The following is a 16,602-nucleotide window of genomic DNA, read 5'->3' on the forward strand; positions in this document are numbered from 1 at the left end:
TGCATCACCTGGTCTTTCCCAACTGCCCCACATTCTGTCTGTATCTTGAAAAGTCCTTGGCATACCTGTTCTCACAGCTACCCTGTCTCCTCCTCCAAATCCCATCTTGCTCTTCCCCCACCTGGATCTCCCATCTCACCTGAGGAATGAATAAACTGAGAACCACCCCAGGTGCTCCCACCTAGGCCCAGGGAGCTGCACGGTCATTTTTACTGCTAAAAACCCTCTCTCCAGGCAGCCACCCCATCCATGTCTCTGCTCCCTGTGCGAAGTCCAGAGCCCAGAGGAGAAGCCTGGCCTGTCTCAGCACCAGGTTATAAATCACAGATAAGGCGGCCCTCCTCTTCCCTGTCTGCCCGTCCTCTCAGATTAATTAATTGTCAGGAATACATTTCTGCCCGCGGAGGATGAGAGGCCGCTTGGAGAGGGAGTGGGGGAAGAGGTGGTGAGGGGGGCAGGGACTTGTGAGCCTGTGAGCCCAGCCTGGCCTATTACTCCCCCGCCCACCCCTGCCCAGGACCTGAGCAGTGAGCACGTTCCCTACCCACCATCCACTGAGCTGCATGAATCACGGCCTGTGGGCAACACCTATGGGGCGGCTGCTGGAGACCCTCCCTCTACAACAGGAAGATGGCTCTAGGCACAGCACAGTTCTGGAGGCACCTTGGGCACACACTTTTCCTCTTGGGGGTTTGCTGTGACCCTGGAGGTCAGGAGACAGAAGATGTCCGATCCCCACCCCACCCCCGCTTCTCCAGCTTTCAGACTCACACCCAGTGGGTTTTAAATCCCCACACCAGGAGTCCTCTGGTGGGAGTGCAAGGCCGAGGGGGAGCCTCACCCCACCTTTCCATTAGAGCAGCTGTGTTTCTATGTGCTTAACTCTCAGGGTCCCAGGAGCTTTCATCTGAACAAAGGATGCTGCGGCAAAAAAAAAAAAAAAAAGGTTCGAGACCACTGTATTAGAGGATCTCAGATGCAAAGCTTAAAGATGTCCCGGAGCCGGGGAAGCTCAGCTCTCTTCCAGCAACCCTCCCACTATGGCAGTTCTGTTAGGCAGGGGCCAGCGCCATTAGCATCTCCCGTGACTGCGCAGCTGCGGCTTTTAAATCACTTAGGATTTTGCTCCCCACACCACTCCCCCATCCTGCACACACACCAGTCTTTGGAAAGGAAAACAAAAGAAAAAAAAAAGGAAAGAAAGAAAGGCTGCTGGAAAAACCAATACCGACATCAATTAAAAAGCAAAACTCCTCTCAAAGCAGAACAAGATGTTTCCTCGGGGCTTCCCTGGTGGCGCAGTGGTTAAGAATCCGCCTGCCAATGCAGGGGACATGGGTTCGAGCCCTGGTCAGGGAAGATCCCACATGCTGCGGAGCAACTAAGCCCGTGAGCCACAACTACTGAGCCTGTGCTCTAGAGCCCGTGAGCCACAACTACTGAGCTTGCCCGCCACAACTACTGAAGCCTGCACGCCTACAGCCCGGGCTCCGCAACAAGAGAAGCCACCGCAATGAGAAGCCCACGCACCACAACGAAGAGTAGCCGCCACTCGCGGCAACTAGAGAAAGCCCGTGCGCAGCAACGAAGACCCAACGCAGCCAAAAATAAATAAATAAATAAAATAAAATCAAAAAAAAAAAAAAAAAAAAAAAAGATGTTTCCTCGGCCTGGGAGGGCCCTTCACCTCCGCGTCTCTGCCCAGTTCATGACTCCATGTCCTTGCAGACACTCAAGGGCCACCTCCTCCTGCCACTGACACTGGAAGGCAGCTCTTCCAGCGTGAAGTCTAGTATTCTTCCCCCTTCCCTGCACTGCCTCCAGGATGTGTGCTGTGGGACTGCTCCTCTGGGGGAGCTGCTAACTAACCCATTTGGATGGTATGTGACAGACGGGAACTGTGATGAGTTGTGTCTGAAGGGGAGCCCCAGGCGAGGTGCAGTGTTAGACCGTGGGGAGTGCTCAGCTCATCTGACCTTCCATGCCCAGAAGATATGTCAGTTATGTGGCTGAGCCACTACATAAAGTGAGAATGAGGTAAAATACGGCTAATTTAGGCAAATATGGGCCGTAGGGCCTGAATCCATTCTTTAGGAGTCAGCTTCAACACCACTGCCTTGGGGAGCTTTCCCCAATTCATTATCTGCACTCTAATCCTCTACAATGAACCATCCTAGCAGTCATCACACTTGGAACTAGAGAGTTTTTGTGCTGCTACTGGAAACCCTGTGAGGTGAGGGGCAGGTCTATCTCTATTCTCCCAAAGAATAAGCACCAAAACCTAAGGGTCTTCAGACCCAGTCTAAGAAATGTTAACCCAAATAACATTCTTTATCCTGATGTTCTGATTAACGTACTGAGCTGGAAGAGACTTCTCCTTGTTTTTTTCCCAACTATGTTTAAAATAGCAAAAAGAGCCCTTGGTCAGATTTAAGGTCAAAATCACATGACAAACCGGAAAAAGAGGAATGCTTTAGTATTTCCCCAAAGCAGTTTGAAGGCTGGAATGGAAGCTATCAAGAGAGCGATTTTTCTGCTAAAACCCATTGCCTCCCCCTTACCTCTGCATAATCAGCCACAAGGTAAAGCTCCACATACTTCATGGAGTGTAAATCTTCCCTTTTCATCTAAGAAAGAGACATAAGCAGATCAGAGCTATAGAAATGGTGGACTTGACCTCATTTCAAAAAACTGCTCAGACATGGTGCAGTTAATAAGCAGCGGCCCTCCTTACTAAGTTTGTACCTGGGATCTAGAGACAACACCAGCTATGGTCGCTTCATCATCACCCTCACTACACCTTCCGCCTGCCATCTTGGTTATCGTGGGAGGCTGCTCTGGGACACTGGGTCCAGTCCTTTAGTCTCCAGAAATAATGAGCTGGCTGCCTAGTGCAGACAGAACAGAGGCTGACATATGAGGGAACATGCTGACAATCAAGTTCCCAAAAGACATTTAAACCACATACCTCTATTTTCGCTATAAATAAACACAAGCATTTTGTGCACGTGGTTAAGTGGCTATTCCAAAAAGGGAGGCGTATATTTTTTTCTCACATTTTAAAGTTTCTGAAATCAGCACCTTATTTTAGAGGTAGTAATGTTTTCCCCCAAAGCAGTTATTCTGTCGAATACAAGGGTTTCTCACACTCAACAATGACTTAGACTAAGAGGAAAAGACTATTTCCTCCTTCTTAGGCATCTCCCTTTAATTTAGAAATACTCCTGGATCCAAGGTAAGGGTCCTCAGAAGGGACAAGCCTATCCCCAGGCTGACTCCTGCACTAAGAAAAACTCACCCTGCGAGGTCGCTTCTTGGTCTGGTTTGTAAACTGAAGGACCCAGTCCCTGGCGGTGGGCTTGGAGTGCTCGAACCCACAGTTCCCGGGGGGAAGCTTGAGATGTTCGGATCTGTAAATAAGGTGGTGGCCCTCGCTGTCAGGGAGGGGCTCGATGATGTAGCTGAGGTTACTGCTCACCATAATCAGTCCTCTGTTGACGGGAGAAATAGAATCTCTGGTCAAAGATTATGGTCCTGGAAAAGTCCCTTGCTCAGGCCTCAGTTTCCCCATATACAAAATTTCACAGTTGGTTTTGATCATTGCTTCTTAATCTTATTATGGGGTCATGCACTCCTTGGTGAGAATCTGAGGCAAACTCAGACTTCCTCTCCAGAGAAATGCACATGTATGTGAGATGTGGTGCACGGTTTCAGGGTACAAAAGCTTATCACAGAGAAGCTTCAAGGTTCTAAAAGGGCTGGACCAGGGACAGTTCATACTCATAAAGGATGGTAGGAATAGGATTCCAAAAAGCTTCCCAAACCCAAACATAGCATACAACAAATCACAGGTCAAAACTTTATAGACTGAGAGAAAGACGGTCTGGTGACTGGAGAAAGAATGCTGGCCTGAGGATGAGGAGACCCAAGTTCTAACCTTAGCTCCAACATTAAATTGTCAAATGCTCTTCAACAAACCTCTTCAATCACTCCAAGCCTCAGTTTCCCCCAGTGTAAATGCGAATGATAATTTTCTAACTTCACAGGACTCTTGGGATGAGTAAATGGAAAGACAAGTGTCTTTGCTCTTGGAAACCAAAGCTAGAGACATCACTGATGGCATGCCTACCAGCCCCAATTTCCCTGTGTCAGCAAGGCAGCTCTGCGGTGAGGTGACACCCACAACCAAGCATGTGTGACTACTCTTTTCTCTGGGTTTCAGATACTAGCCTTGAACTCAGAATAAAGATGTGTGTTCATTCATTATGTTTTTTCACTCATTGAACCCTTACTCTGTATTAGATGTAATCTAGACATAATCCCTGTCCTTGTGTAATTCACATTCCACTGGAGGACAGACATTCATTCCACAAATATTTCCTGAGCTGCTGCTATGTGCCAGGCATCGTGCTAGTTGCTGAGGATGGAGTAGTGAACAGGACAGACAAGATGCCTGCCCTCACGGAGCTTAGAGTCTGAACATGGGAATAAATCACTACAGTATGTTAACAGAGGAGGCAAAAAGCTTTCATCACCCTTAACACTGATGTTGGATGCTGCTGCCTGGGGTGCTGCATCAATGAGGCTTCTGGGCGCTTTATCTGGACTCGGTGAGAAAGAGTGCACAGCTTATTATCAATCACTATCACCAATAATCAGTGGAAGGGACAGCAGAGGCCCCCGCAGCAGGTATTTGCCATCCTTGACACTGTGAGATGAAAACGAGAGCAAGGGAATGCTATCAGGGCCCTGGGGAAGGAAGAGCCCAGCAATGTACCCCAGGGACCCCACAGCATTTCGTGTGCTCCAAAACCTCAGGCTCTATTCATCCAGAAATTTCAAAGGGTAAAGTGTAGCCAAGTCAGTCTTTGCCACTCCAAACTGGCAGGATCTCTCTTCAGCTGTCTCAGCTTCCATCCCTGCCCCTAACGCCTCCGGATCCCCGCCCAGGTTTTGCCCTTTGGGAAGAGCCTGCGACGGTCTCAGGAGAGACAGCGCCAGGCCCTGATCAGCAGCAGTCCTTCCTGGAATCCATCCCTGGTTGACCTCATTCCGGTGCCAGGGAGCCTGACGACTTCCCGGCTACCTCACCCAGGCTGACGCAGCAATCCCAGACCAGCCCCCCGGCGGGACACCCAGTGGGCTGCCTGTGCAGCTGGGGGTGAGAGTGGAGCAAACAGCAAGGGTCACATCCGCTCCTGAGTCCGGACAGGAAAGGGCAGAGGGCAGAGCTGCTGTGGGCATCCTGTTCCCAAGCTATCTTCTCATCTTGGCTGACCAAGGCCCCTCCCCATCACCTCAGTTTCCCCCAGTGGCTACAAACACTGGAAGCAGAGGGCTTCACCACAAACCAGCCGATGGCTTTGTGTGCACTGGGCTGTGGCTGTGGAGATAACACCCAGTGGGTGGAAAGTTCCAGTGCAGCTGACCAGGCATCACCTGAATAAGCCTCTGGGCCAAATAGGACAGAGACGACACAGAAGTTTGGTGCACAGTGAACAACAATCATGGTGGTTATAAATTACTGAGTCTTCGCTATGGACCAGGCACTGTGCTGAGTATTTTATTATTCACACCAACTTCTATCATCCTTACAAATATTATCCTCATTTTACAAACGAGAAAACTAAGGCTCAGCGAGGTTCATCAACTGACCGAAGTCACACAGGCAGTAAAAACCTAAGCAGTCTGGTTCTAGGTCCCAAGACCTTAACCATGACCTCACACTGCCTCTGTCACCAGAGCCCTGTAGAGTAGCTATAAGTGACGAGAATCAGCAACTCTCCTCTGAGGCGTGATTGGCCATTACCCAGCTGGCCTGTCTGAAGTCAGACACCAGCTGGGAGAGGCAGTCAGTCTACTCATTTTTAGACACCATTTTTTGAGAGTTAACTATATGCCAGGCACTGTGCTTATAATCGTCATTCTTATTTCATTCTTACATCAATGCTGTAAAGCACCATCATGGGTCCCATTTTATAGATAAGGAAACTGAGCCCCAGAGAGATTAAATAACAAGCTCTCATGGGTATTCTGGGGCCAAAGATTTAAGGTCCAGCCAACTCTGGACCCCATGCCCTTAACCTCTATGCTATCTGCCTCTATCAGTGAGTTCCAAACCTAGGGGTCAGAGATCTTAGGATCAAATCTCCCAGATCTATCCATTAGAATACTCTACAGGGTGTATTAAAAATGGAGATGTCCAGGCCCCACCTAGGAGACGCAGATTCTGTAGGCCTGAGCGAGTGAACAAGTCCCATAGTAATCCCCTGCACAGCCACACTCAGGAACCTTGACCCGGAGCCCAGCCTCTGGCAGGGGCCTGTCTTTTCACAGAGCTCTAAGCAATTCTGTTCCAGGGAGTGGGCAGATCATAACTGGAGAAACACAAGCTCAGAAGGACATTGAAGGTCCTTCCAGCAATAGGACTCTGCGGCCGCTCCCCTCCCCTCCCCCTGCCGTGGCTGCTGGTAACGCGCCTGTGTCACAGTGGCCACCTTCCCGACCGCCTGGGGATGGAGGAGAGGCTGGCACAAGCCCTAGCATGTCACGGCGAAGCCCAGCTTTGAGAGTGGGGGGATTTGTGAGAATCTACTTCCCAGGGCCCTTCCCTGTCACCAATCCCAAGCCCTGCTAGCTGCCCTCCCCTGAGCACTCACCAGTCATTTCTCCTTCTAAGTGTCTCAGTTGATGTAATTTGCTAAATGTAAGCATGGCAGAGCTTAGCTGGCGGGAGGGGGACCCATGAGGTTGGGTGGCCAGGACCTCACACGCTATTCTCCGTTCTGCTCTCCATCCTATTCCTCATTGTCGAGAGCTTGAAACAAATGAAATTGTACAGAGGAACCCCGGCAGGGCAGGCCAGGCAGGCAGCAGGTTTAACCCCTGAATGACTACAGGACTCGCTCAAATGCATCCTTCCAGGAACTAGGCAAGAACTGCTTCTTAGGAATTTGTCCATTCAGAGCTGAACCCAAGGAGACACACCCTATATGCCTACATCCAGAGCTGCCCTAAGAGGTAATCACTCTGTCACACTTTCCTTCCCCCAAAATCTGCATGCAGGTGAGAAGGAGTTACAGGGAGCTTCAAAGGCAGCACAGAGGTGACGTGGTCACACGGGTGATGTGGTCCCTCTGCGATGGGGTGGCAAGCCACAAGTGGAGAGCATGGGCTTGGGAGTGGGACACACCTGGATTCAAATTCTGGCTCTGCTGTCTGCTAGCTTTGGGCTAAGTTACTCAACAAAGCTGCCCCTCTCACAGGGCTGCTATGATAGTTGACTGAAGTAAGAGGCAATGTTTACTAACAATTAGGGTAATATTTTAAAAAGATAGCTAATAGTCATTGAGTATGTATTATACACAAGGCAGGGTACAAGGCATCTTATTCAGTAGCCATTCAGCACATATGTATTGAGCACCTACTGTGTGCCAGGAACAGTTCTAGGCACCGGGGATGCAGCATGATAGGAAAACAAAAAAAAGTCCCTGATCTCAAGGAAGTTGCACTCATCACCTCATGTAAATCCACCAATGATGTCACTACTGTTGCTCCCATTTTACAGGTGAGAAAACTGATGCTAGGGAACTGAAGCAACCTGTCAGGTTTTATACCAGGAACTGCCTGACTCCAGAATCTACACCTGACACAACTTGATGTTGCCCTGTGAGGGCTTACTCTATGCTTGACACAGAGGTAGCATTTCTTATCTGTTCTGCAGAAGGAAGGCCAGATATTCAAACGGGAAAGGGCCACGCCTCTCCTTGGCAAAAGGGCAGATAGGCATGGACTGGCTCCTTCTGTCCCAGGCGCCCCACCTCCTGGAAGCTCTGCCCACTCTCTCTGCAGCACAGAAATTTCGACACTGAAGAGTCCTTTTCATGGTCTTGTCTACCCTGCTTTCTCAGATAAGAAGAACCAAAGCCCAGAGAAGTAGGAACTTGCCCAAGGTCACCTAGTGAGCTACTGTTAGAGCTGGGGGCAGATCCCAGGTCTCCTGACATCCAGGCTCATTACTCACGGGCGGAGCCATGACACCACCCTCAGCCCCCAACCCAGGACTCAGCAGCCCCATGCACCGTGGGTACCATCTAGAGAGCTGAGCTGGCCAAGGCAAAGACAAGGAGGAAATGAAATGAAATGAAACAGGGGAAGGAAAGCTCAGAGATCACACAGCCGGGAGGTATGGAGCTAGATCTGAAACTCAGGTCGCTTTACTCTAAATTGTGAGCTCCTTCTAAGCCATCACATAACGTTCACACACATCCTCCTGTGCTCACTCTTAATTTCATATCCTCTCTCTCCCTCTCTCTCCCACAGAGTCTGAGTCCAGGGACCTGGGGTAAGGCATAACCACAGTGAGTATGGGCCCCAGAGTTTTGAGGACAGATCTGCTATAAGAGTGATGCATCAAATAGATGACTACAGGTGATCTACTGTATGTCTTTGAAAGACTTTCTATGAATTAAACTTGCCAGACATTAGTACTTAAGATACTATACAGCCATTAAAAGAATCAGCTAGATCTATGTGTGCCTACGACATAATGTTAAATTGGAAAAAGAAAAAAAAAATTACAGAATGGTATGTATAACCCTATAACCAATCTCCCTTGGATTAAAAAATCATATATACACATAATTATGTATTTCAATTATGTATACTCCCCAACAGATTACAGATGGGGAATGAGATTGACTGAAAGGGCAGGACAGGATAAAGAATTTTCACTTCTTTTAGTTTTATGCTCCAGTATTATTTGGATGTTTAGCACACTCATTAGTTACGTAATGATAATCTTCAATAAGCATTTTCTTTACAAATAAAGTGACCAATCAGGTTAAAAAAATGTTTTTACTGCAATCAATACCTCTCCTGCTGATAGTGAGTTGGACACACATGTGCGCGCACGCACACACACACGTACACGCACGCCCAGTGTCTGCCAAACCCCACAGTTTCAGTCAAGGACACCTCAACCCACTAATGTCTAGATTTCTTCACAAATAATCATTGCTCCTAAAATTTATACTTTATGTTAATTTGCAAAGCATTTGTGCACGCAAGACATTGTATAGGACATTTAGATGAGTCCTTCATAGGAGACAGGCTTGGGGAGTATGGACACTAAACACCCCTAGGAAATGGTGTGCCGCATCTTTTCATTGGTGTAGTTTATAAATATCCAGAGCTGCCACTCTATTCTCAAAGGGGTCAGTGGCCTAAACAAGATTACAGAGCATTATATTACATATCCATGTTCCTTTTTGGAAGGAATACTTCTAAAAGGATACACAAGAAACTGGTAACAATGGCTGCCACTGGGGAGGGGGGATTCGGGAAACAGGAAGCGTACTCTTTCATTGTACGCTCTTGTATTATTTGAGTGTATTTTTACTATGATCCCGTATTACCTCTTCAATTAAATTAGCCTAAAGAACGGCTTTGGAGAGAAGAGGACGCCCAGCAACAATCTAGAAACTCAGCTGGATTCCTCTGTATTTGTATCATCAGCCTGAAGATCCCACTTGGTATAAATCCTACCTACTTTCTCCAATCACAGAGAGCATGTTTCCAGGAGAGAAGCACAATTGCCATGGAGATTTTCCATTGCAGCATCGCTTTATGAGCCTTAGTGGGGGGCGACTTGAGTGTTACATGGGTTTGAAGCCTGCTGCTGCTACAGCTGCTCCTACTCCAGAGTCTGAATCGAGCCATCTGCCATGCGTCTCCAGCTCTTAAATCAGTCGGGCCCACAGACACCCTTGGTTTCTTAAGGTGTGTAGTGAGAAGGCTGGGAAAATAAGGCGGGTGGACCCCATAAAAGGGAAGCGTGCAAAATAGAAACACATGGACGGCTCACCCAGTTTCCCCCTATCAGCACAGCTGTGGGAATGATGTACGAGAGGCCAAGCCAAATTCCCACTGCTCCAGACCAAGAGGACACAGGAAGAGGCAGAGAGAAGCAAGTCACACCTGCATGTTTCCTTTCCTCCTTCTTGGAACAGATGCTGTTCACTTGTAGACTGCAGATGGCTGGGCCTGTAAACACCACTGGAAGGCCAGTTGGCTAGGCTCAATCAGGTCACTTGAGCAGGGGATTTGGGGTCTCTGCTATGGCCTCCCAGCCAAAGCTTGTTTCCTGCCTAATCCCCTCCGGCCAACTCACCACGAAGCCTTACAGATGAGACATGGCTCGATTTATAAACAAACACGTGGGATCGGCAGCATGATGGGCCTCACATTGGCATGTGAGCCTGGGTGAGTCTTAGCATGGTTTCACTGTTATAAGATGATAATAATCCCGTCTGCATGCTGCAGCGTTAACACAGCACTTAACATTCTCTACCATGCCTATCATCCATGCCCACTTTACAGATGAGAAACTGAGGGCTCAGGAAATTTTATATGCCTGTCTCCCCTCCACCCGTGTAGGGCATGGGCACAGAGCAGACACCCAGTGTTAATTTGCTGAATGAAAGAAACAATCATTGGCTCAATCAATCAAGAGAGAGGAAGGGTACACAGTGGAAACACCTCCTACTGGCTCATGAGGGCCAACGTGTGCATATCTGCCCAATGCTGCCTTCAGTAACATCATGTTGATAGCTTCGAATTGGTCATGGTGGGAATATTTTTACCAGCATACTGGTAGATGCTACATATCAGTGCTTTTTTTTTCTTTTTGTTTTCATAGAGCTAGTTTATCAACACACTGGGTATAGGTACCACATAGTATAGGCAATTAAAACCCAGGCAATTAGTATAGGCAATTAGAACACAGGTTTTTCAGATCATCATCTCTTTTCCAAAAGGAGGGGAGGGTGGGAAGAGTCTAAATAAATGATTTTTATTACTTCAACATACATGTATAGATCCTACTATATGCAAAGCACCAGGGTAGGCTGGAGGAGAGAAACAGATATTGAGATAGAATTCATATTCTCAAGGAACACATATTCTCAGGTATAAACTATAACGTGCACACGTATCACCTGGGGATCTTGGTAAAATACAGGTTACAATCCAGTAGGTCTGGGTGGGACCTGAGATACTACACTTTGAACAAGCTCCCAGGTGATGCTGATGGCGCCCCTCTGCGGGCCCCGCCTAGGAAGCATGGGTCTGGGAGGTGACCGAGTGCTTGTATATACTGGCCAGTTCTAAACGTTAGATATCTATTAGCACGTGCAATCCTCACAACACGACAGATATATATTTCCCTTATCCACATTTTACAAAAGAGATCATCAAGGCCCAAGGTCACCCCTCTGGTCAACTGCTACTCACTCAAAGCCAGGTCATCTGGCTCAGAGAATGAAGTCACTCTCTTTCCAACATGCCCCCTCGTTGGAACTTTTTCAGTTCATTTTCTGTCATTTGCTTCTCCCTTCTCTTCCTGCTCTTTTCACTAGCTGCCCATTTCCTTTTTTGCCGCCTGTAAGCACTTCTACCAGAGAAGAGCAAAGGAGAAGTGGGAATAAATGCTCAAATTCATCAATTTCAAGTGTATGAACCATGTCTTTTATTTCCTATATCCTGGTGCTTTGACACTGGGACCTTGCTCCCGCCCCCAGGGTTAGCCAATTCCTACAGATGGTTAACTCACCAGTGAGCACAGCATGCCTTTCCAACGGGCTTCTCACTCTCTGGACCGCCCACCCCCCTGGGCCTGTTCACCCCAGGGCCAGGTACCAGACAACTAGGGAGAGCCCCATGTCCCAGATCCCACCAAATTTATTCAAACTAGCCAATCCTAAGCCTGCTTACCCTGCCTTTCCTGTTCCTTTCCACAGAAACCACAGTAAAGACTCTTGCCCACATTCCCTCTCCCCCCTCTGCCTCCCGACTGACCCCTGTGCTGCCCTGTGCCCCAGCCCCAGCATGGCGTGCCCCTCCTCCTGGGATCTTGTGTACAATAAAGTGTCTTTTCGATGGCAGTTGTCTCCTGCTCTGTTGGCTTCACCATACCTAAATAATAATAAAACCTCAAGCTCCTCAGGAAAGAGTATGCTCAGTCCCCAGTGAATCTGTGGGTTATCTATTATTAACGTTATTATTTTTACCATCATCATCATCAAAGGATTATTATTTCCCTTGTCCCTCCCAAGCTCAGCCCTTCTCAGAGCTGGCTTGCATACATTCTCAATAGACAGCTTCTCAAAGTCCCTGCCCAAGGCCAGCCCCGCTTGGCTTAAAAATTCCATTCCTGGGGAGAGTCTCAGGTGCCCCACCCCCACCACCGCCCAGCACTGTCAGGGCCTCTTACCTCATTCCCCGGCAGGTGCTGAGCGTGACACTGGACTGTTCTGCCTTCCTCACTGTCCCGTGGTAAAAGCAGTGATCCTAGCATGGAGAAAGCGGGTGGTCAGACCACAGGATACTGATAAGCACGGCAATGTTAGTGTCTCATGAAAGTCAGGGATGATTATATACCTACCTACCCTAAGCTTACAATCTGCAAAGAGCTTTCTAAGCCACCATTTTATTTGACCCTCACAATGTTCCTGGGCGGTGGGACAGGGTGGATGCCATCATCCTCACTGAAAAGATGAAGAAGCTAAGGCTCAGAGGAGCAAAGAGATTTGCCGCAGGTCTCACTGCTAGTTGGAGAACCCAGGATTTCAGATCTCTCTCTTTTTTTTTTTAAGAGAAACACTTTATTTATTTTTGGCTGCGTTGGGTCTTCACTGCCGCGCACGGGCTTTCTCTAGTTGCGGCGAGCGGGGGCTACTCTTCGTTGCGTTGCATGGGCTTCTCATTGCAGTGGCTTCTCTTGTTGTGGAGCACAGGCTCTAGGCGCACGGGCTTCAGTAGTTGTGGCACGTGGGCTCAGTAGTTGTGGCTCGCAGGCTCCAGAGCGTGGGCTCAGTAGTTGTGGCGCACAGGCTTAGCTGCTCCACGGCATGTGGGATCTCCCCGGAGCAGGGCTCGAACCCATGTCCCCTGCATTGGCAAGCGGATTCTTAACCACTGCACCACCAGGGAAGTCCCTCAGATCTCTTTCTATGACATGATGCTGGCCACAGGAAACACTGGCTTCTCAAAAGCCTGCCTCCCCACTAGACTCACATCTTTGATCCCCCGTAAGGACTGAACAGTGTCACCCCCCCCCCAAAATTCATGTCTACCCAGAACCTCAGAATGTGATCTTATTTGGAAAAGGGTCTTTGCAGATGTAATTAAATTAAGATGAGGCAATACTGAACTAGTATTCTTATAAAAAGAAGAGAGGACACAGAGACACACACACACACACACAAAGAAGAAGGCCATATGGAGATGGAGGCAGAGATTAGACAAAACTAGAAGCCAAGAAGCACCAAGCATGGCCAGGAGCCACTCGAAGCTGGAAGAGGCAAGGAAGGATCCTTCCCTAGAGACGACAGAGGGAGCATAACCTTGATTTTGGACTTCTAGCCTTCAGAACTATGAGAGAACACATTTCTGTTGTTTTAAACCTCTAAGTTGATGGCACTTAGTTACAGCGGCTCTAGGAAACTGATCTATCCCCCATCTTCCCTGCCCCCCTTGAATCCCTGCGCGCCTGGAGCAGACTTGATTTGGCACCTGTGTCCATGGACGCTTGCAGGTCTGCTGCTGCTCTCTAGCCAGGGCATCTCACGGCCATCTGGTCTTCCCAACCCGGCTGGATTCCTCATGGCTACAAACCACTATGTGCTATAGGCCCAGGACCAGGCCCCGAGACACAACAGTGAGTAACAGACACAGCTCCAGCCTTCGTAGGACTTATGGTCTTGTGAGAGCCAATATTAGTTTAAAAGCCATACAAAGATAATTACACATCGTGAAGAGTGGCTTGAAATAAAGTTCGAGGTGCCAGCAGAGTGTTTGATAAGTAGGGTAGCCAGAGCATTTATGAGGCAAACCAGGACCCTGTTGAGAGTGATAAAGTGCTAAACCAGACAGACGGACACAAACCAGGACTGTTCCCAGCACACCAACGGGTGATAACAAGGGACACATTCCTACAAGCTTCTTCCCAGAAGGTCAAAAGAGATAAGCGGGTCTGAAGAGAAAGAAGGTAAAATCTCCAGGGCAGAGCCAGGTTCTTATGAAGGTCTTAAGAAGGATGTAAACTGTGTAGTTGCAGACACGGAAGCTTTATCTTTCCCCACCAACGTCCTGGGCCTGAGCAGGGCCAATCAGGAATCTCTGGCATTCACCTACGTAACAACAGTCCGAGTGATCCATCACCAGGACCACACTTGATTGTTGTGGTTGTTCCTTGGTCCCCAGCAGGCAGGCATGTGACCCAGGAGACAGCTAACCCATTCGTCTACATTCTCTGGTTCCACCCTCTGCTCAGCTCTAGGCATGAGTATAGTGCAACACACTTTACAAAGGGCTGTCACACACATCACCGCATGTGATAATAATGCCTGCCATTTACTGTTATTAAGAGTAAGAGCTAACATCTACCCAGCTCTTGCTCCTGGATAAACAATTTACATGATTTTTTTCCTTTAATTCCGATCACAGCTTTATGAGGTAGATACTCTTATTCTCATTTTTTAAAAGGGGGAACTAAAAGTTGGAGAGGTTTTAGGTCATTCACAGGGCCACACACCAAAGTGGAGATTCAAACCCCAGCAGCCTGACTTCAGACTCCATGCTCTCTCTTAGCAAAAGCAGACCCAGCAAAGTGCATGGAACTTAATTTGTCAAAGCTCTATCATCTTCCAGCACCAACGGAGACTGAGGTACTAGTCTAAGCCTTGCCTCTCATTGGTTATCTCGACTTCGGCATGTTCCTTTTTCTCTTCTCCCCTCAATTTCCTCATCTGTAAGATGTGGCGTTGGAAGAGATGTTTATAAATTTCCATAAAGGGCTTCCCTGGTGGCGCAGTGGTTGAGAATCTGCCTGCCAATGCAGGGGACACGGGTTCGAGCCCTGGTCTGGGAAGATCCCACATGCCGTGGAGCAACTAGGCCCGTGAGCCACAATTACTGAGCCTGCGCGTCTGGAGCCTGTGCTCCGCAACAAGAGAGGCCGCGATAATGAGAGGCCCGCGCACCGCGATGAAGAGTGGCCCCCACTTGCCGCAACTAGAGAAAGCCTTCGCACAGAAACGAAGACCCAACACAGCCATAAAATAAATAAATAAATAAATAAACAAACCCAAAGTTTAAAAAAAAAATTTTAAAATAAATTAAAAAAATAAATTCCCATAAAAATCAGTGATTCATCCTACCCTTCCACAGCCCTGACAGTCAGATCTTAGCATATCCAATTTTCAGATGAGGAAACTCAACACTAGTGTGGTCAAAAGGGTTTTTCAGGTCACACAGCTAGTTAAAGCCAAGACTAAAACCCTGGCTTCAGACCCCAAACTCTGCAACTCGTTCTACTGGAACACACTCACAGACCATTCCCCCAATGATCTGACCTAGATCAGGGCTGGAGCCCACAGGCCCAGCAATGGGTTGGATAAGGTTCCCAGAACTCCCACTACCCCTGGCCAAGTTTGGTAGGAGAGTGTGATCCGCAACATTTGGGTCAAGCGAAGCTAAGCGGTTTATTCCATTCCCATTTCTCTTTGAGTCTTCAGCTCCCAAGTAAGAAAGCTGATTGGAAGCCCCCTGGGGCTGGGTGGGGGCTTTGCAAGAGCCTAGGAGCAGGGGATGTAAGAAAACAAAGAGGCATCCCATGCTTCAGGGGAGATGTGCTTCTGTGCTTCGGTCAAGAGACCTTCAGGAAGGAGGGGCTCTCTGGGAGGGAGGGGAAGTTCTCTCACTGTCCTCTGTTTCTCAAAGGCCCTCACAACATCTCTGCCTAACCCCGAGAGCACAAAGAACAAGTACACAACAGCCATGAAGTCATTGCATTCCTTCCCAGCTTCTCAGCCTGAGGGGGCCACCCTGAGGGGGGCTTTCGTAGCAGGAAGCATGAGCTCATGGCAAACTCAAGCACTGAGACCCATTCTTCAGCACAGAAGTGCAGGAGCCAAACCCAGAGGAGGGTGCTTTGTGAGGTCATAATGGCGAGGGGCTTTTGAGGCATGTCTGTCCCTTCCCCACCTCACTGGAGACAGAGAACATAAGTCTCAAGGGAGGAAGAAGTTTCAACCAAGGGGCCTTGAAGAAGGTGTGGAGCCACAGCTGGCCAGCCTTCCCAGAGATGAGAAGACAGAGCCTACTTGCCTCCCGTGGGCACCAGCCACTCCTTCCCCTCCCCAGGAAGGTCTTGGTGAAGAAGGCAGCACTGATCTTCACACCCAACAATCCAACATAGCCCCTCAGCTACCGAGTTACTACAGACCTCTTAGACCCATCGAAACCTAACTGTCCTGTGTCCCTCTCCTCATTCAAGGGTGATCTGATAAACTCATCTGTGCTGCTAACGACTGTTAGTGGCTGTCATTGTCTTCTAGGCTTTTGCACTCCGGCAGGGCTCCTGTAAAGAGTGGATCACATGGGAACCTCAGGGTCATGGGAAGCTGTGGGAGGAGCACTGAGGCGGAGGAGCCCATCCTGCTGCCAGCACACCACACCTCCCAGATACGCACACCACACCTCCCAGATACGCACACCACAAAAGCCCATGACATCCGGCCCCAAAGGCAAAAGACTGCTCCT

At 48.7% G+C, this 16,602-nt stretch overlaps 1 protein-coding gene across 1 annotated transcript in view; it reads right to left on the bottom strand.

Annotated features, from left to right (window-relative positions):
• ADAM19 (ADAM metallopeptidase domain 19) overlaps positions 1 to 16,602 on the bottom strand; it is an 88,688-nt gene that overhangs the window by 36,397 nt on the left and 35,689 nt on the right. The window contains exons 5-7 of the mRNA XM_036848513.1: positions 12,272 to 12,348; positions 3,299 to 3,491; positions 2,562 to 2,627 (exon numbers count right to left, since the gene is read on the bottom strand). Coding sequence (XP_036704408.1) covers positions 2,562 to 2,627; positions 3,299 to 3,491; positions 12,272 to 12,348 — 336 coding nt within the window. The remainder of the gene's footprint in view (positions 1 to 2,561; positions 2,628 to 3,298; positions 3,492 to 12,271; positions 12,349 to 16,602) is intronic.

Source organism: Balaenoptera musculus, chromosome 3 (genome assembly GCF_009873245.2).
Source record: "Balaenoptera musculus isolate JJ_BM4_2016_0621 chromosome 3, mBalMus1.pri.v3, whole genome shotgun sequence".
Classification (NCBI taxonomy): domain Eukaryota; kingdom Metazoa; phylum Chordata; class Mammalia; order Artiodactyla; family Balaenopteridae; genus Balaenoptera; species Balaenoptera musculus.